Source organism: Martes martes (assembly GCF_963455335.1).
Source record: "Martes martes genome assembly, chromosome: 8".
In the NCBI taxonomy this organism is placed as follows: domain Eukaryota; kingdom Metazoa; phylum Chordata; class Mammalia; order Carnivora; family Mustelidae; genus Martes; species Martes martes.
Window position 1 is genome coordinate 64,919,689 of NC_137895.1, and position 20,084 is coordinate 64,939,772.

General features: G+C 40.4%; 1 protein-coding gene across 3 annotated transcripts in view; it reads left to right on the top strand.

The window, feature by feature from the left end:
- TMTC1 (transmembrane O-mannosyltransferase targeting cadherins 1) overlaps positions 1 to 20,084 on the top strand; it is a gene marked incomplete at its 5' end in the record, with an annotated part of 261,097 nt that overhangs the window by 127,189 nt on the left and 113,824 nt on the right. For all 3 annotated transcript variants that reach the window (XM_080811049.1, XM_080811048.1, XM_080811050.1), the window contains one exon: positions 12,925 to 13,114. In XM_080811049.1, the coding sequence (XP_080667175.1) occupies positions 12,925 to 13,114 (190 nt within the window). The remainder of the gene's footprint in view (positions 1 to 12,924; positions 13,115 to 20,084) is intronic.

Below are 20,084 nucleotides of genomic sequence, written 5' to 3' on the forward strand. Positions count from 1 at the left end.
GCAGCTTCCTCCCAATCCCGTGCCTTGTTTACTTTTGTCTTCAAAATATCTGTAAGGCTTTGCTTACTTGTAACTTCCTAAAGGCAACAAAATGTTTCCTTGAGAATGATGGGATTTATGTTGTGGGGTATCTGGTTAACTTGCATGCTTAAATATACAGAAAACACAAATAGAGCACTGTGGTTCTGGCTGGCATTGATTTTCAGGTCCCTCTCTAGTGAGGTGGTAAAGCGCTTAGCCAGGAGCATCAAAGGGAACTCTGTCTGTGGGGCTGTCTGTCTGCCTCCTCTGTTTTTTTGTCAGCTTGGCTCTTCTGCTTCCCTCTTGGGTCTTTCACAATTCTTGCAATTTTGAATGCCCACACAGCTGTGGCCATAGTGTTGTTTATATAACTCACAAGAGGGTCTCTATTTTCTTCTTTCTAATTGTTCTAAATTTAGATTTTATTAAATTACTTTTTAAAAAAGATTTTACAGTTTAAGAAAATTTTGTTCTCTTTATGTCCAGATCCTCCAATCCCTCTCATCCCATGTGGAATTTCTGTAGGAACAAAGGCCAGGACAGAAGTTTTTGCCAGAGGTGAAAGAGAGACATGTACTGAAACAGGGGCAAAAAATAAAAGTAAATGTAAAAAGATACCAGGGAAGTGATTTCAGCAACTTGGGGATTGAAAATTTTGCATGTGGGAAATTTGGGGATTGGATTTGAGAGTGGAAAGTGGAAAGCTAGAGCCTAGGATTGAGGCATGATTTTGTAGCAGGAATCCTGAAAATCAAGGACAAGTTGAGTATAGGAGAGGCGGAAGATGGGGCTGAGGCCCAGCGTGATTGTCTAGATCTGTGATGCCCACTACGGAAGCCACGAGTCACGAGACTACTACTGAGCACTTCAGATGTGGCTAGTCTGAATTGAGGTGTGCTGTGATGATAAATAAAGTCTGCCTGGGATGTTGGAGATGAAATCCTGTAAGAAAAGAAGAAATTCACAATATACCACTGATAAATTTTATACTGATTATATGTTGAGATGATATTTTGAGTACATTCATTGAAACAAAATATATTACTAAAATTAATTTATCGTGTTTCATTCTTTTTTAATGTAGCTCATAGAAAATTTGAAATGATGCATGTTTTTATTGTATTTCCATTGGACAGCACTGGCCTAGACCAAGCACTGGGCTCTTGGCCCGAGGAGGGCCAAGGATGGATGGGCTGGCGAGGAGTAAATGGTGTGTGGAGCCCACCCCACTGCCCTCCACTGCCTTCCTCTGCCTCTGGTTTGGGTAGTTTCTTCTAAGGCGCCAACTCATGTTTCATTCAGCTGATTCTGAGCAGTGGGAGGACTTGTACTGCACTCCACCTTTGGGTATGAAGACTAACTTCGAATTTGGGTCCCATCTAAACAAACATCCTTTAGAGCCCAAGACCATGGATGCTAACAACACCTCAAGTTGTGCCTTGACTACAGCCCTCCGGGCCTTGATGATTTTACTCCAGCTGGTTTGCCAGACCTGCATGTGTCTCTAAAGCACTTGGGAATCACCCTGAGTATCAGTTCTGGGGTCCAGTGCACAGAGATTCTGCTCCCCCAGTTTTGGTGCACTGCCCTTGAGAAGTGATGAGAGAGGTTTCTGTGTGCCTTGTTCTGTCTTCTGTTCTCGTTCTGTCCTTTAGCCCAGGAGTTACTCACCTGTTTATCTAAGTCTCTTTATTTATTTATTTTTTAAAAAAAGATTTTATTTATTTGACGGAGAGAGAAAGAGATCACAAGTAGGCAGAGAGGCGGGGGGGGGCGGGGGGAGCAGGCTCCCCGCTGAGCAGAGAGCCCAATGTGGGGTTCAATCCCAGGACCCTGAGATCATGACCTGAGCGGAAGGCAGAGGCTTAACCCACTGAGCCACCCAGGCGCCCCTATCTAAGTCTCTTTAGAAATGTGATCCTTCGACATTCAGTCTGGTAAATCTTGGATTCAACATAAGAACAAAAGCCCAAGTTAACTATGGCTTCTGCATAAGGCAGGAGTCTGCAGAAGAGAAAACACAATGATCCACTATTAAGGCCCCTCTCTGTGGCTGCTCCCAAGTAATTGGGTTTCCATCTGACAGATTGGAAGGGAACAGGATGTAAAGCTGTATATACTTGATGGAAGAAGTATTGCCTTTATAATATTGTAAATGGTTGTCTTTCGAGTCCAGGAAATAAATAGAATGGGATTTTCAGTGAACAAATAAAAAGGCCCCTTACCAGCATCATGTATTTTCATGAGATGTGGTCCTGGATAAGCAAGTGGAATATATCTGCTTAAGTGGGTAGATCTGTTTCTGCTGTTTGGAAATCTAGGCTAAGGCTTGTATTATTTTGTAGGAGAATATCAAGATAAGAAATACTAAGGTGAATGTAGAACTCAGCATCTTCCTTCTAAGGAAGCTTTTGTTCTCTTTCTATTTCCAGTTGGTAGTTTCAGACAGGCACAAACAGAACCTTAGATTTTGATTGTGACAGCCTCAGGGCAGTATGTCTTCCTAATATTTATAGCTCTTGGAGCCCTGAGCATAAGAACTATTTCATAATAAACTGTGAACAAATTGAATTCAAATTTAAATTATTATTTTTAAATGCATCATGTGTTTCAAATGAGCTATGCAAAATGAGCTGTTCCTTTCATGCTTTAGCAAACAACAGGGCCTTGTGTTAGGAGGTCCTAACACGAAGGAGGTCCTTAGCGAGGTGACACTTGCTACCTCTGGCTCTGGGCTCAGTTGTTGGAAATTGCCAGTCTGGGTCACTTACTGATACTTTACTTTTTGAAGAAAACTGTATAAGCCTTTAAGCCTACATTTGTTTTTCTGTTATAATCTTTAATCCCTGAGAACGTTGTAAAAAATTAAAGAAACGATTTTCTTCTTTTTGCCTAACACTGGAACATCAAGACAAAATTTGCTTTTCATAACAAATACAATGCCAAGCCCAAGGTTTTTATTTAAGGGTTCTATTTCTTGCTGTGCAGTGCTCTAACAAGCATGTGTATCAGTGTAAGTCATCTGTTGAGTATTCTGTAGAAGGCATCACACACTGGCTTTAAGTTTTTGTCAGCCCTGCTTTAACTGAAAGCTAGAGTTTTGTTTGTTTGTTTGTTTGTTTCGGTTTAATAGAAAAGCTGAAATTCATCTGGGCTTTCCTGTTCAAGAAATAAGTCAGGGTCTCAGACAGGGGCTTTTCCACAAAGAACCAATATTCAATACGTTGTCTTTCCTCTCTACATCAATAAAGATGTGATAATGGGAGACTGCGTGATTGGGTGGCAAATTCCACGTGGAGCCTGCAAACGGTATCTTTTTTGCTATGGGACACTGAGCGAGTCACAGCCTCTGTAAGGCTGTTCCCCAACTGCAACAATGAAGCTGATACCCACTTCGTAGAGATTGTGTGAGGATCAGCTAATCCTTCTGTACTGATACTTGGTGTACTAGAAAATACTGTACGTGTTTAAGGGATTTTTAATGTTATTGGATGTGGTTCATTAGTATACCAATAGGATTCTTCTGTGGAAATCTGGAAATCTTTGATGATGCATAGTAAGGAGTTAGTACTTGTTTGCTCAGTGGAAGTCAAACGTGTGCTCCATGAGAGAAATAAAGACGTTGTTAAATGCTTTACGGAAAGAAACAGACCTTAGGTAAGAAATGAACCAAGCATTTCTTTGCAGAACGTGTTATTTACTTTTTTTTTTTTAAGAGATTATATGGGTGAGAAGCTGTTGCTGACAGTCTTGCATGTTGAAATTCTTTTTTTCTACTCTAGTGAGGCTGTCTCTGCTAATAGAATAACTGTATTAATGGCACATTAAAAAGGTCAGATAGACCTAATGATGTTTCAGATTCACTTTTTTATTTATCCATGCTAACAAGAGTTCTCATTTACACTGTATTCATTGTAGTTTAATATAAAATAAGAAAATGTAAGGCTGGCATAGTTTTTTAATGATGCTTCTGTGACATTGAGGGGAGGTGTCTTTCCTCAGACACTCCTCACTCTTTGATGGTGTGCATGAGCTAGCCCATGCTAGGTGCTGAATGGGCCACCCAAAAGCAGAATCTTCAGTCTGCACCCTTCAGCTACCTGGCTGGACGGCTGGAAAGCCAGCAGGTATCTCTTGTAGGCCCATATAAAGCTATGTGTTTGCCTCAGGCCAAAAATGAAAGTATAAAATGGAAATATTTTCAGATTTTTAGGTATTATTTTAATACCAGGTTACTTTCTTTTTTTTTTCTTTTAAAGATTTTATTTACTTATTTGACAGAGAGAGAGATCACAAGCAGGCAGATAGGCAGGCAGAGAGAGAGAGGGAAGCAGGCTCCCCGCTGAACAGAGAGCCCAATGCAGGGCTTGATCCCAGGACCCTGAAGATCATGATCTGAGCCGAAGGCAGAGGCTTAACCCACTGAGCCACCCAGGCGCCCTGATACCAGGTTAATTTCTGAAAACCCACCAAATCCATCCATTTAAAGAATGAAGTGCTGGGGAAATAACTATCCCTAAGACACAGCCCTGCCCCTAGGAGCTTCCACTTTCAGGGTGCAGCAGACACATGAACACACAGGGACAGGGCAGTGTGTGTGCCTGGGTGAGCCTGTGGGAGCACAGAGAGGGACCCAGCCTGGCCTAGCAGTAGGCTGTGACAGGCAGGGTTTGTCAGAGGATGGGACTGGAAGTGTTGGCCAGGGCTGGAGTTCAGCAGCCTGTGAGAGTTGGTTCCAGAAGGTGAGGCGAGCTGACAGGTGCTGCTCTCAGGGACTGGATACCTGAGAGAGAGCCAGGAAGACTGTAGTGACAAGTGTGTACGGACAAGAGAAACGGAGAGGTGGGGGCCATGCTCCAGTCTCAGTCTCAAACAGATGCCCAAGAAACCCATGAAATGGAGGGAATACAGAAAGGAACAGGGCAGCTGTGATGAAGGCCTGTGGCCTAAAGGGAGGGTGCTACCTTGTGTAATGGTAGCCACTTGTTTTGGGTTCATGAGAAGCCTGGTTTTACTCTTGTTTTCTATCTTAATGGAAAGAATTAATAAGAATATAAGAATTCTTTTTTACATATATATATATCTATTTTAAAGACTTTATTTACTTATTGGACAGACAGAGATCACAAGTAGACAGAGAGGCAGGCAGAGAGAGAGGAGGAAACAGGCTTCCTGCTGAGCAGAGAGCCCGATGTGGGGCTTGATCCCAGTACCCTGGGATCATGACCTGAGCCGAAGGCAGAGGCTTTAACCCACTGAGCCACCCAGGCGCCCCAAGAATATAAGAATTCTTAATAAGAATTTAGATTCTTATGGGAATTTTTAACATAGCCCTACCTTTATTTTTTTCTTGTATGTATGTATGTATGTATGTATTTATTTATTTATTTATTTATTTGACAGAGAAAGTGAGCATGCATGTGCAGTGCAGGAGGGGCGGAGGCAGAGGGAGAGAGAATTCTCAGGCAGGCTCCAGGCTCAGTGTGAAGCCCAACAGGGTGCTCAGTTTCACCACCCTGAGATAGTGACCTGAGCTGAAATCAAGACCCAGATGCTTAACTGACTGAGGCCCCCAGTCACCCCAAAATAGCCTGACCTTTAATTGATCTGGTTTGGTTAGACCATTGGTTCTTATAATCCACCAGAACTTTAAAATAAATGCAGTGAGAAGCTGGCAAGAGTCATTTAGATGTCTTTTCCAGTTTCACTAAGTGTTCAGAAATGGTCTTGCCATCTCTGTTCCAAGGTGCTGAAGCAGCAGGTGTTCGGTGGTACTTCTGGACCTCGGTCCTGGAAAGCCTGGAAGGTCCTGGTGCTTTCTACTCTGTTATGGAGGAGCAAGGGGATGAAGGTGACAGACTGCCATCTATACAGTCCATTTAGCTGGGGTTGCCTTTTGGCTTTCTGCCCCAGTGCTGTGTCCTGGGGGTCAGGTCCTGCCTGCTTCCAATCACCCTATCCTTGTCTATAGATGGTTTTCCATGATTTCCTTTTCTTGTGTATCTTCTGTTTCTGTTCTCTAATACTGTGATGATGTTCACCCATGTTGTTGCATTCATTTTTTTTTTTAAGATTTTATTTTTATTTATTTATTTGACAGAGAGAGACGCAGAGAGGGAACACAAGCAGGGGGAGTGGGAGAGGGAGAAGCAGGCTTCCCACTAAGCGGCAAGCCCAATGTGGTCTCGATCCCAGAACCCTGGGATCATGGCCTGAGCCGAAGGCAGACACTTAACAGACTGAGTCACCCAGGTGCCCCAGTTGCATTCATTCTTATTGCCAAATAGATTTCCTTTGAATGGGTGTATTACAATGTATGTGTCCATTTTATTGTAGATGGACATCTGGTTGTCTCCAGTTTCGGACCTTTAAGAGTTGTGAACAATGTTGTGAATGTCTTTTGGGAAATATCTCTGTGCGGTGCTGTTGGGTATAAACTCTGGAGTAGACTTGCTAGATCATGCGTGCATTTAATGTGCTGTCATGAAGCTGCCCACCATTCTCCAAAGGGGCTTTATCAGTTTACGTAGTGTTTCATAGTTCCCGTTTCTCCATATCCTTGCCCAACACTGTCATGATATTTTTCCTTTTGGACATTTTAGCAGGAGTCATTTTGAAATTTTTATATTACACATTTTTAATTCTGTACTCTAATATGACCCGTATTGTTAACTGTCCTCAAAAAGTGTCCTGGGGTGCCTGGGTGGTGCTCAGTGTGTTGGGCCTCTGCCTTCAGCTTGGGTCGTGATCTCAGGGTCCTGGGATCGAGGGCCGCATCGGGTTCTCTGCTCAGCGGGGGGAGCCTGCTTACCCTCTCTCTCTCTGCCTGCCTCTCTGCCTACTTATGACCTCTCTCTCTGTCAAATAAATAAATAAAATCTTAAAAAAAAAAAGTGTCCTGTTCGTGTACAGTTTGAAGCCATTTGGGGGCTCTGCCTGGACTGTCCATCTCCCATCTCCATCATTTAAATTCTGCAGATTCTAGGACGTCATCCCCGAATCCTCCATTTTTCACTAATCTCTCATTTCTTAGAATTCCATTGAAATTTGATCTTTATATTTCACAGTTACTCAACCATGTCATGTGTGTATGCGTTCTTACCATCAGAGCTGTGAAAATGCCCTTCTGAAGAACAGGGGTTCAGCTACTACCCTGTGCACCTAGAAAAGTACGTAGAGTAATCACTCAACATCTGTTGAATTCCAGGGAGGATGTTCTGTCTATGGAGAAGGGTAGTGCAAGAGGCCGCTTTCTGTGCCTAGTTCTGGAGAAGATGATAGGAGGTAGGAGAAGATGCTAACAATGGTAATAAGCAGGTTATGCCTGAAAAAGTCCTGTCATTATTGCTGGGGCACAGTGAGACTGTGGAGACCTTTTTGAAGCATCAGTGGTATTTCAAGAGCAGAAAATAGTGGACAGTGTAGGGATGGGTAGGACAGATCATCAAAACCCAGAAGCTAGAGGCAGAGTCAGGGCAGTGGGGGTGCTCCACAGTGGTGGTAAAGGTAGTTTGTACCGTGGCCAGTCTATGGACGGTGTTAGCCAATGCTGCTCCCAAGAGGACTGTGCGTGTATATTAGGTGTCCTGTATTTACGAAACAATGAAGGACTTTTTGGGGAATGAGAAAGAAGGATCCTTTGAGCAGTAACATTTTTATATAAAACAAGGAAGAGCTGTATATTTCTGCTTGCAATGCATGATTTTTTCCTATGTACCTCTACTAGGCATCTTCCTAGGATAAGGAAATAGGTTAGGCTCATGTTATTTCTTAGCCGAAACCGTTTTTTTTTAAAGGCAAGGAACAGAATCTATGTATATGTTTGCCCTTACAACACTCTTTTTTCTCGATAAAAATGAAGATTTAGATTTTAAGAGGTACCCAGTTTGCGCAAGTGCCATGAGATGTCCGCCAGCCCCCTGAAAGCCGCCCCTTCCATCTCCCATAGTCACCGGCCTGTTAACGCAACTTCATGACTGAATTGTTCAAGCTGAATTCCTGTGTTTTCCCTTTTCATTTTGCGGGCAAGAGATCCTAGTGGCTTTCGTCCTGTTCGCAGAAATTCATGGTAGAAAATTGGTGAATAATTCATTTTGGTTTTCCTCCTGCTTTGAAAAAGAGAACTCAGCAGGGCAGAGATAGGCAACAGATTATTCCATTTTTGAAATTTTAGCAGAAATAAACAGGGTGATTAGTTTAAAATGTAATTCATAGTAAGTGAGTTAATATAAAGCCTGAGTTGCAGATTACAGCCAGCTCAACTAGTCCTCTAAAATGTAATTAGCTTTTGGCATGATTCCAAGTGGCTTCTTTATGCTTAAATTTTCAGAAATTTTCCAATGCTGTTTCAGTATTTCAAATAGTTTTTAAAGAGTTTAGTAGCAACATTGATCAGAATTCATATGCACTACAAGGTAGGTGATGTCTCTTGAGTTTCTGGAGACAATACATATGTCTTAAAAGGGGTAAGTTAGGGGCACCTGGGTGGTCAGTGGGTTAAGCCTCTGCCTTCAGCTCAGGTCATGATCCCAGGGTCCTGGGATCGAGCCCTGAATCGGGCTCTCTGCTCAGCAGAGAGCCTGCTTCCTCCTCTCTCTCTCTCTCTCTGCCTGCCTCACTGCCTACTTGTGATCTCTGTCTGTCAAATAAATAAATACGATCTTAAAAAAAAAAAAAAAGCAGGGGGGTAAGTTAATGTTGACTTTCCTAGTGTTATAGGAAGGTAAGTTGCTTTTAGCTCTGTGGTTTACTTTAGTGTTTTAATATATTTGGGTTATAGACTGTTTAAAAAGTCATAATGAACATTTTTTAAAAAAATCTAAATAACTACACTGAGATGTAACTGAAAAAATATTATCCTTTATTTTTTTCTTTTTGCAATGCAATATTACAAGTCTAGAATATATAAGAAACTATGGGGTGCCTGGGTGGCCCAGTTGGTTGGGTGGCTGCCTTCAGCTCAGGTCATGATCCCAGCGTCCTGGGATCGAGTCCCACATTGGGCTCCCTGCTTGGCGGGGGGCCTGCTTTTTCTTTTGCCTGTTGCTCCCCTTGCTTGTGTGCTGGCTCTCTCTCTCTGTCAAATAAATAAATAAAATCCTAAAAAAAAAAAAAAGAAAATATAAGAAACAAGGGTGCTGGCTGACTTGGTTGGAAGAGCAAGCAACTCTTGATCTCTGGGTCATGAGTTTGAGCCCCATGTTGGGTGTGAAAATCACTTACATAAATTAAAAAAAAAAAAAAAAAAAAAAAACAAGAAATGGAGGACAATTTGCAGGGCAAGGCCCAAATGTGAACTTAGCAATTAAAATAAAATTTCCACATTAGTGGGGTGCCTAGGTGGCCCAGTTGGTTAAGCGTCCTAATCTTGATCTCAGCTCAGACCTTCATCTCAGGGTCTTGAGTTTTAACCCTGCATTAAAAAAAAAAAAAAAGAATCCACATTAGCACTTAACAGCTGTTCCATGTTCAAGCTGCCGTTAGACATAAGGAGGTATTCCTGTTGCATTTCTGTTGCCTAGTTAAGAAAAAATAGTTTTTATTATGGATAATAAATACATATAGAAGTAGAGCAGATGGCATAAAGAACCTCTACAGACCCATTACCCAGTTTCAACAATCGTAGCTCATGACCGATCTTGTTTCATTCATACCCCCACCCACTTGTGCACCCTTACTCCCAGTCCATCATTCTAAAACAAATCTCAGATTAGCATTTCATATGCATATATTTTAGTATGTTTCTGAAAGATAAGGTTCCTTAAAAAGTATAACCACAATACCATTATCACACTTAAAAAATTAGCAATGATTCTCCAGTATCCTGTATCCAATCAATGTTTCAATTTTTCCTGCTCATAAGCGGTGATTTTTCATAATGGATTGTTTGAATTAGCACCTAAACAATATCTGCATTTTGATACATCTCTTAGGTCTCATCGGACTTACAGGTGCCCTCTTTTTCTCTCCTGCCCCCCTGCCCCTGTCACCCTCTTACAGTGTATTTGTGGAAGAACCAGACATCATTTGTTCTGTGGAATGGCAACATTCTGTATTTGTCACATTGCATTCCTGTGGTGTCTTGGAGCATGTTCTGGGTTTTTCTATATTTGATGTAAACTGGTGATAAAGGGCTTGATCAGATTCAAGTTTGATTTTCTTTCTTTTCTTTTTTTTCGGGGAACAAGACTACTTCATAGGTGGTGACATCTCTCTCCATCAGGAGGACATCTGGCTATTAGTCTCCCTTTCTGTGATGTTAAAATTGGTCAGTCAGGTCTAGGCATCTGATTTAGCCTGATCCATCCATTGTGAAGTACCCTATTAGCTTTCACTTAATAATTTTAATAGCCATTTATAATCATTGCTGGTAACTAGTAGTATATCAAGAAGGAGAGATACCATTTTTAAAAGGTAATTTTTAAGACCTGGAGAGTAACTGAATGACATTGTGATTTTTCTGTTTGATGATTCCACCTTCCATAAAGTCAAGTCACAGAGAATCTTCCCTGAGCTAACAAGCAGATCACGTCAGCTGAGAAGCTCTGTGAAACAACAAAACCTACAGTGTCCCAGTTGTCTTCCCATGGTGTTGGCATTCTCTCATGAGACAATTTCTCAGCCCCAAGGCTAAAAGGAATGAGGCAGTGTTTTGGTTTTGATTTTTGTTAAATAATAAATCTTGGACTTCATTAAGCTTTCAGTGTGTACCCCACGATTTGTACATTAATACTGTATTAAATGTACCAACAGAGAGGAAAAGAGTTGGGAAACACCACTGAAGTATTCCCGCTCCTGGGGTGCCTTGGTGGCTCAGTCAGTTAAGTGTCCAACTCTTGGTTTTGGCTCAGGTCATAATCTCAGGGTCATGACATCAAGCCCCACATCAGGCTCCATGCTCAGCTCGGAGTCTGCTTGAGATTCTCTCTTCCTCTCACTCTGCCCCTCTCACTTGTTTCTCTTTCTCTATTAAATAAATAATAAATAAATCTTTTGAAAAAAGAAGAAGAAGAAGAAATATCCCTAGTCCTTCAACCCATTTTTCTGTTGGGGTTTAAGAGTCAGGATACTAAGTAATCCCCATCCCTAAGTCTCACCTGGCTATCACTGATGATTTGTGACTGCCAACCTTGGAGAGAAAGGAGAAAAGGAAAGATCAGTTGGGAAGGCCTAGGAAGGGTGTCCCCAACCAATAGCTACTTGTTGAGAGGAATTCAAGGTAAAATATTAGAAGCTAACTTAGAAATGATTTGATCTAATCCCTTTGCCAGTCTAAGAATCCCTCCCTAAGAATCTGCCAACTGCTAAACTTTCCTTCCTACTCAGTTCTATTACGGCGCTCATCTCATTCTGCTTCTTTAATTTTGTATATCTTGTTTTCAATATTGGGTTATGCATTTTTTTGAGGACAAGGAATTTATCTAATTATTCTATTTAATCCCATATAAGGTGTCAAACAGAAACACAGCAGACATCTGTTGAAACAGTGAAAATAGATTTCATTCGGTAACTGCTGGCAGCAGGGGAGAGAGCTGAGCGCCATTCTGATTTGCGCAGAAATGATTGGGCATTTTAAAGGGAGAGTGGGGGTAGCACTGGGAGAGAGGCCCTTTCCTTCCTGATGAGTGCATTTTAAAGAAATGGCTCTCAGGTCCTTGAGAAAGATTTGTGAGTCATGGGAGATACCTGTTCACAGTTGTCTGCCCTTTATTAAAAATGCTGTAGGATAGGGAAGTCAGAGGCCCTTTGTCGGGCACTGGCTAGAACCGACAGTCAGTTCTCCTGGCAGCATTGCACTTTCCCAGGCAAGGATTCTTTTTTTTTTTTTTTTTAAGGTTTTATTTATTTATTTGACAGACAGAGATCACAAGTAGGCAGAGAGATCGGGAAGCAGGCTCCCTACTAAGCAGAGAGCCCAATGCGGGACTCCATCCCAGGACCCTGCGATCATGACCTGAGCTGAAGGCAGAGGCTTTAACCCACTGAGCCGCCCAGGCGCCCTCCAGGCAAGGATTCTACTAGGGACTGGGGTCATCCTAGGGTTGCGCCTCACCCTGCTAGAAGCCATGCTAGAGCTTGGTGTTTCCTAGTGCACAGGTTTGGGTGAAGTTTTTTATGTGCTGAGAGTTCTGCAATACTCAAGGGTCTAGACCACTACTTAATGATTTTGTCTGAACTGAATGCATTTAGATAAATTCAGTTTCCTCTGCCCTGAAGGAAACAAGGTCCGTTGGAATGCCTTTCACCTTCCCTTGGTGGCTAAACACAGCCAGGAAACAGGAGCATCACCTGCGTTCATTATCTCCCTTCCCTAGGTCTCTGCTCTCCTTATAGGATGATAGCTGTCCTCCTTCTCTTGAAGGATAGCCCATTTACTTGTGACTAAGAGACTTCATTTCCCTACCACAGATGCTCTGACTTTTTTTGAAATAATTCAGTATGATCAATCTGCTATAAACACGTTGAAATATTTTACCGTCTATGGCAGTTTTCTGGGCACTATGAATAAAGCACAGTTTAAAAGTCTGTCTCTTACCCGGGGAATCGTACCTAGCAAAACAGCATTTCTGTCTATTTTCATCAAGCTTTTCCTTCTTGGCATTTATCTCAGGATGTAATGTATTTATCTATATGATAATTTTTGAATATATGTCATGGAAACTCTGTCTTTCCTTGTTCACCATTGAAAGGCAAGCACCTGCCACAGTGCCTATAACTGTTAAATATATTCCAGAATGATCTATTTAACAACAAAATAAATGGTTGGCTTTCCATCTTACCTTGTCTTTTCCGATAACACTGACAGTGTACAATGCTATTTAATTAAACCATGGTAATAAACAAATGTTTGCAAGGTATCCTGGACCTTGAGTTGTGTTTCAGTGATTCTTCTTCTCTTCATAGGTTCCTTACCTATTCCTACCTCTTGGCCTTCAACGTGTGGCTTCTGCTTGCACCCGTTACCCTGTGCTATGACTGGCAGGTCGGCAGTATTCCTCTGGTAGAGACCATATGGGACGTGCGGAACTTAGCCACCATCCTTCTGGCAGTTGTCATGACCTTACTGAGCCTTCATTGTTTAGCAGCCTTCAAGGTAATTTTCTTAAAATCCAACTGAACTCTTTGCATTTGAAGACAGATGCTCTGTACTTAGTGATGCCTTCTCCACCCATCACCCCTGGTGGTCTGAGTCTAAATTGAATCTACTCTTTTGTCTGAAAAACAAAAAAATTAAATTTTTCCAGGTAAGTAATACATATTTTAAAGACCTTAGTGGAGTTAGCAGATCACGGCCACCTTAATTATCTTTTACTGTTCTACCAACCCTGTAGAAATTGGATCTGAAATTGAATGTTTGCAAACAAGAATTTTTTTCCTGCTCTAGTTGACTAATTTTTGCAGCAACTTGTTTGATTTCATGTAATGATAAATGAGATAATGATAATATATTCCTAAGTGCTTAAAATATGGTTACGATGCTACTTCCACTAATGACTACCTGCCTGACTGGGTTGGTTGGGTGAGTCTCACTTCAAAAAAAAGGGAATGGTATAAAACTGGAAAGAAATTATTAAATGCAGCGGTTTCAAGAATGACCAAAGACAGCAGAGAACTTGAAAACGTTTACTTAGAAAAACTGCTCCTGCATTGGACAAGATGCTCCTTGCTTGAGGGGATTCCCATCCCCCCACACACATACCCCTTCCCCCTCTCTGCCCAGCCCAACTGGTGTGAAAAAAACCCACAGGTTTACCATTTAGAAGCTGATTTGGTTTGGGAGCATAGCAGAGCAGCAAGAAACTTAAGGGTGAACTTTTGGAAATGAGAGAGCTATGGAAAGGCTGAGATAATATGCTCCACATGCATTCATGACTGGCTGCTGAACAACATGGCGCTCCCCAGGGAGCACAAGCAAAATTGAAAGCCTGGGGAGATTTACCGATTTCCTGCAAATTTGAAATAATTTTTTAACCCATACACAGGTTGGGCAATAGAGAGGGGAAGCTTCATTGTCTTGAGTTGTCAGTGTATAACCGCTGTTGAAATCATTGGCTGATCAGAAAGCTGTGCAGACACAAGGGAGATTCCCCCAGAGATTAAGGCAAAGGGGGTGAAAAAAACCTGAGCAAAATCTCAGCTCTCTACAGAGAAACAGATTTTTCATTTTGAGTCTAGGCAAGTTCATTATATATTAAAACAGTAAAAACAGAAAGTTTCAGAAGGACAGAATGAAATACAAGGTCACTATAATGTATGATACACAATGCTTAGTTTTTAATCAGATTACTGGACATGTAAAGGAACAGGAGAGTGTGACTGAAACTTGTGAGGGGATAGTAAGTAGAAAACAGAACAGAATTAAGAATCCAAAGGCAAGCTCTATTACATGCTCTATTGATTTTTGACAGAGTTACCAAGATAATTCAATGGGGAAGGGATAGTCTTTTAAATAAAAGGTACTGAAATAATGGAATAGATATAAAGAAAAAAATGTGACATTTTACCCTTATGTCATACTGTACACTCAGAAATTAATTCTAAGTGGATCATAATCTTAAATAAAAGAATTAAATAATATCAAAAATTCTAAAACAAAACAGGAGAAAAATCTTTGTGGACTTGGGTTAACCAAAGATTTCTTAGAACACATAAAGTTCAGTCTATAAAAGAAAAAGATGACAGATTGGACATCATTAGAATTAAAAATTTTGCTCACCAGGGGCACCTGGGTGGCTCAGTTGGTTAAACATCGGACTATTGATCTCAGCTCAGGTCTTGATCTCAGGGTTATGAATTCAAGCCACCTATAGGCTCCATTTAAAAAAAGGTGTTTTGGCTCAGTTGGTTAAGTGTCTGCCTTCGGCTCAGGTCACGCTCTCAGGGTCCTAGGATCAAGCCCTGCATCTGGCTTCCTACTCAGTGGGGAGCCTGCTTCTCCTTCTGCCTGCTGCTCCCCCTGCTTGTGCTCTCTCTCTCTGTCAAATAAATAAATAAGATCTTTTAAAAATACATAATGTTAAATCATTCAAAAGGCAAATAACAGATTGGGAGAAAGTATTTGCGAAACGTATCTACAAAGGACTTGTATCTGGGACATTTAAAGAGCTCTTAAAACTCAGTAATGAAACAAATACCCATTAAAAATGGGCAAAAAGTTCGCAGACACTTCACAGAAGAAGATATGCAAAGGTGAATAAACATGTAAGAAGATGCTTAGCATCATTCGTTGTTCGGGGAATGCTAATTAAAGCCACAAAAAGTTATCACTGCATACCCACCAGAATGACTGTATTTAAAAAGATTCACAATACTAAGTGTTGGCCAGAATGTAGAGCAGCTGGGCCCCTCATATTGGTGAAGGTTGAAAAATAGCTCAGCCACTTTGGAAAAATTTGGCAGTTTCTTAAAAAGTTAAATATGAAAATAAGCAAATCTCAATACCTACCAAAGGGCGGTGGAAACGTACGTCCATACAGCATACAAGAGTCTTGTAAGTGTTCATAATAACTGGAAATGGAAACAGTCCAGTAACCTCAAAATGTAAATGGATACACTTAATATTCTAAATTATTCAGAAATGTAAAGGAACAAATAATTTACTTATATATAAAAAAGTATACATGAACCTCAGACACATCTTACAAAGTAAAAGAAGCCAGTTGGGGCGCCTGACTGGCTGAGTAGGTAGACCAGATGACTATTGGTCTTGAAGTTCTAAGTTTGAGCCCAAGTTGAGTACTTGAAAATAAAACCTTAAAAAAAAACACACAAAAAACTCAGACATATAAAACTATATAATATATGATTCCATTCATACAAAATGTCTGTTATTATAATTCTGCCTTTTCTAGAATTGCCCAGAAATGCCTAGAGAAGGCAGAATTATGACAGAAAATATGTGGGGATGGGGAGTGGGTATAAACAGACTTAAGGGAACTTTTTGGGATGTTGAATGCTTTTAAAATTTAATTATGGTGGTGGTTGCTAAATGACATCTGTTTACCAAAACTCACCAAAATATATACACAAAATGTGTGAATTCTATTACATGTGGGCTATATCTCAATAAAGCTATATATTTTTAAAAAGATTAAAATGTTACAAAGAGATTAAAGGCTGGAATGAATACAGAACTGGCATTTGAATATAAAATACTAGAATGTGATCCTGAAAATTTGATGAAAAAAATTTTTGAATTACTAAAACCTTTTTTGTTAAGGAAAAATTCATATAACATGCAATTAACCATTTTAAAGTATACAGTTTAGTGATACTTAATGTATTCATAATGTTGTGTAACTACCAGCTCTCTGTAATTTTAAAACCTTTTCCTCACCTCATTAAAAATACCCCATACCAGTCACTCCCAGTTCTCCCCTCCACATCACCTGGTGACTTCTAATCTGCTTTCTGTCTCAATGGATTGGCCTATTGTGGATATATCATATAAAAAGAACTATACAGTATGTGACCTTTTGTGTTTGACTTCTTTCACTTTGCATAGTATCTTTGAAATTCATCCAAGCTATAGCATGCATCAATACTTAGTTTTTTTTAATGGCTCAATAATAATCCATTGGATGTATACACCGTAATTTGTTTTTCCATTCTTCTGTTTGTAGACATTCATGTTGCTTCCACCTTTTGGCTATTATAAGCATTGCTGTATTACCACATTTATGGACATATGTTTTCATTTCTCTTGGATATAACCTAAGACTGAAATTGCTAGGTCTTATGGTAATTATGTACTTAACTTTTCAAGGAACTCCTTTTCATATTGGCTGCACCATTTAACATTCTCAGAGTATACAGTTGTTCCTATATATCCAGTCTTTGCTAGTACTTGTTATTTTCCATTATTTTGTTTAAAGCCATCCTAGTAGGTGTGAAGAGCTCTATCTTTGTAGTTTTGATTTGAATTTCTTTAATGAACAGTGATGAACAGCTTTTTATGTGCTTATTGGCCATCTGTGTATCTTTTTTGGAGAAATGTATATTCTAGTCCTTTGCTCATTTTTCAGTTGGGTTGTCTTTTTTTGTTGTTGTTGTTGGGTCGTAAGAGTTCATTGTATATTTAGGATTTTAAATTCCCAACAGATATTTTCTCCCATTCTTTAAATTGCCTTTTCACATTGTTGATGATGTCCTTTAATGCACACGAGTTTTTAATTCAATAAAGTGCAGTCTCTTTTCCTTTTTTTCTTTTTTGTTATTCTTCATTGCTCTTGTTGTCAAACCTAAGAATCCATTGCCAAAGCTGAGGTCATGAAGATTTATGACTCTGTTTTGTTCTAATAGTTTTATAGTTTAAGTGCTTATATTTGAGTCACTGATCCATTTTGAGTTATTTTTGTCTATGTAGTGGTATGAGAGTCCAGGTTCATTTTTTGGCTGGTGGATATCCACTTGTGTGTGTACCATATTTCGAAGAAACTATTTTTCCTCCAAATACCTTATTTAAAGTAATCCATTTCTTAGTCATTTTGTAAATCAAGTTGATAAGTCAAGTATGATAATGAATAACCATCCTCAAAAAACTCTAGCATGCCAATTAGTTACATAAACTTGAGCTCAAATTTCACCTTTGTAGTACTGTCTACCATATGTACCCTTTTGTTTATTTATTTATTTATTTGATAGGCGAAAGAGGGCGAAAAGGGGGAGAGGGTGAATGGAAGGGAGAGGGATAAGCAGACTCTGGGCTGAGCTCCAACTCAGGACCCCAAGATCACGACCTGAACCAAAACCAAGAGTTGGACACCAACCCACTCAGCCACCCAGGCACTCCCATATGTACCCTATTTAAAATGTAATCATTTGCCCTCCACTCTTTTCCCTTTTAACTTTTTAACTTTCCTTCACTCTACTTCCAATTTCGAAAATGCTGTGAACTTTGTTATTTTATGTAATATCTCTTCCCTCTAGCTAGAATGTATGCCCCATGAGGACAGAGATTTTTTTCTGTTTTGTTCACTGCCATATTTCTAGCATCAAGGAGTTGCTGCATACAGTATTTATCATCTAAATTTTATTGTTTGTTGCTGAGTGTATATCATCTAAATGAGTAAAGGCATAAAAAGTTAGCAACTCTGTTCAGCTAGTTACCGGTATGCAGAGCCTTTTTTCTTTATTTTTTTAAGGTTATAAAAGGACCGTACACAATACGAGTATGAAGTGTTTGGGGGTCGATTTGTTTTCTTAGAATCTGGCCTTAGCTCATAGTTTGGACTGCCTGCTCTATTGTTATTAATCTACAGGAGAAAATGTAGTAGAGTACTGGATTGGTATGTCAGTAAGAGTTTTCTTGGACTCCCTCCCAACTGACTAAAGGGAGTGTTGAATACCCATAGGCTGCCATCTTGGTGAGGTGTACTAAATATGGACCTTTGTGATGGCAGTGCATCCCCAACACAGGCAAGCCTTGGCGCTCTCCAGAGTATCTTTGATAACAAGATTAATGAATGGAAACTTCTTTTCTTTCTTTCATGGAATTTGTTCCAAAATCCCTTTAATGCATCAGGAAAAATACTAACAAAGCATTCCTGCTTTGGCAATAGTAAGATTTAGCTCTTTGGTGATAGCTTTCATCTTGAAAATTCTTTGCGAACATTGACTGATAAGGTGACGTTTGAGGAGAGACATGAAGGAATTGAAGGAGGGAACTGTATAGCTATTTAGAGAAGAGCATTTCAAGTAGAGGGAAAGCAAGTGCGAAGGCCCTGTGGCAGGAAAAGTACTGGGGTGTACACAAAACAGCAAGTAAGCTGATGTGGCTGGAATAAAGTGGGCCAGAGGTAGAGAGCCGAGTAAAATGAAGCCAAAGAGATGATGGAGTGTGTGTGTCTGTGCACATACACAGGATTCAGCCTCCATCTTTTCTTAAGCCTCTGCCTATTTTCCCCTCTCCTGCTGTGCTTCTTCTGCATGGCCTCTGGCTGTGTTGACAGCCTGGGTTGAGTCTGGTTTTCTTTATCTGTCGTCCTATCTTGTTATTAACCAGGGCTCTGGAGGGGAGGAACGTCATCTACCCTGTTACAGTTGTATTGACACTTCTCTGTTACATTAATATATTTTTTTAAAGATTTTATTTATTTATTCAACACAGAGAGAGATCACAAGTAGGCAGAGAGGCAGGCAGAGAGAGAGGGTGAAACAGGCTCCCTGCTGAGCAGAGAGCCTGATGTGGGGCTGGATCCCAGGACCCTGAGATCATGACCTGAGCTGAAGGCAGAGGCTTAACCCACTGAGCCATCCAGGCGCCCCTCATTAATATTTAAATAATTGACTTTACAAAGCTAAAAATTAACACATGTAATGAATAAAACAGCAGGTATGTCATTTCCAATCCCCACCCTGCCCCTCAACCCCCACCCTCTGTAGGCCTCCTCTGAACATTTTGTTCTTGTACATTTTTACACTTAAAACAAAAACACATTCTTTCCTTATATAAGTAAGTTAAGTGAGATGCCATTACAGATTTCAGACTCCTCCAGGCTACTTCCATGTCAACTTGGGAGTATTCCTGCTGGGAAGCAGTTCCAAGAGTAGATGTTTGACTTTTTTTTTTTTTTTAATTTATTTGACACAGAGATCACAAGTAGATCACAAGTAGATCTCTGTGATCACAAGATCACAGAGAGGCAGGCAGAGAGAGGGAGAAGCAGGCTCTCTGCTAAGCAGAGAGCCCGATGTGGGACTCGATCCCAGGACCCTGAGATCATGACCTGAGCCGAAGACAGAGGCTTAACCCACTGAGCAACCCAGGCACCCAGATGTTTGACTTTTGACAAGTTCTTGTCTTGGATTGAGTAGGAGGGCTATGACGCAGAATTTAAGCTTTCTTTCTGTAGAAAAAAACAGCAGGGTGAATTTAGAGGTTGTTTCTGATCGGTCCCATTTTCATAGTATAAGAAATGTAAGACCTCAAGGAGTAGTTTATTATTTATCATAAAAGAATATGGTTGGGATCCTTGAGAATTTAAATGTAGAATATGTCTTATTCTGTGCTTCGCCTTCAGCTCCTCCTGTTCATACCCTTATTCACTAGGAATGCATTTGAG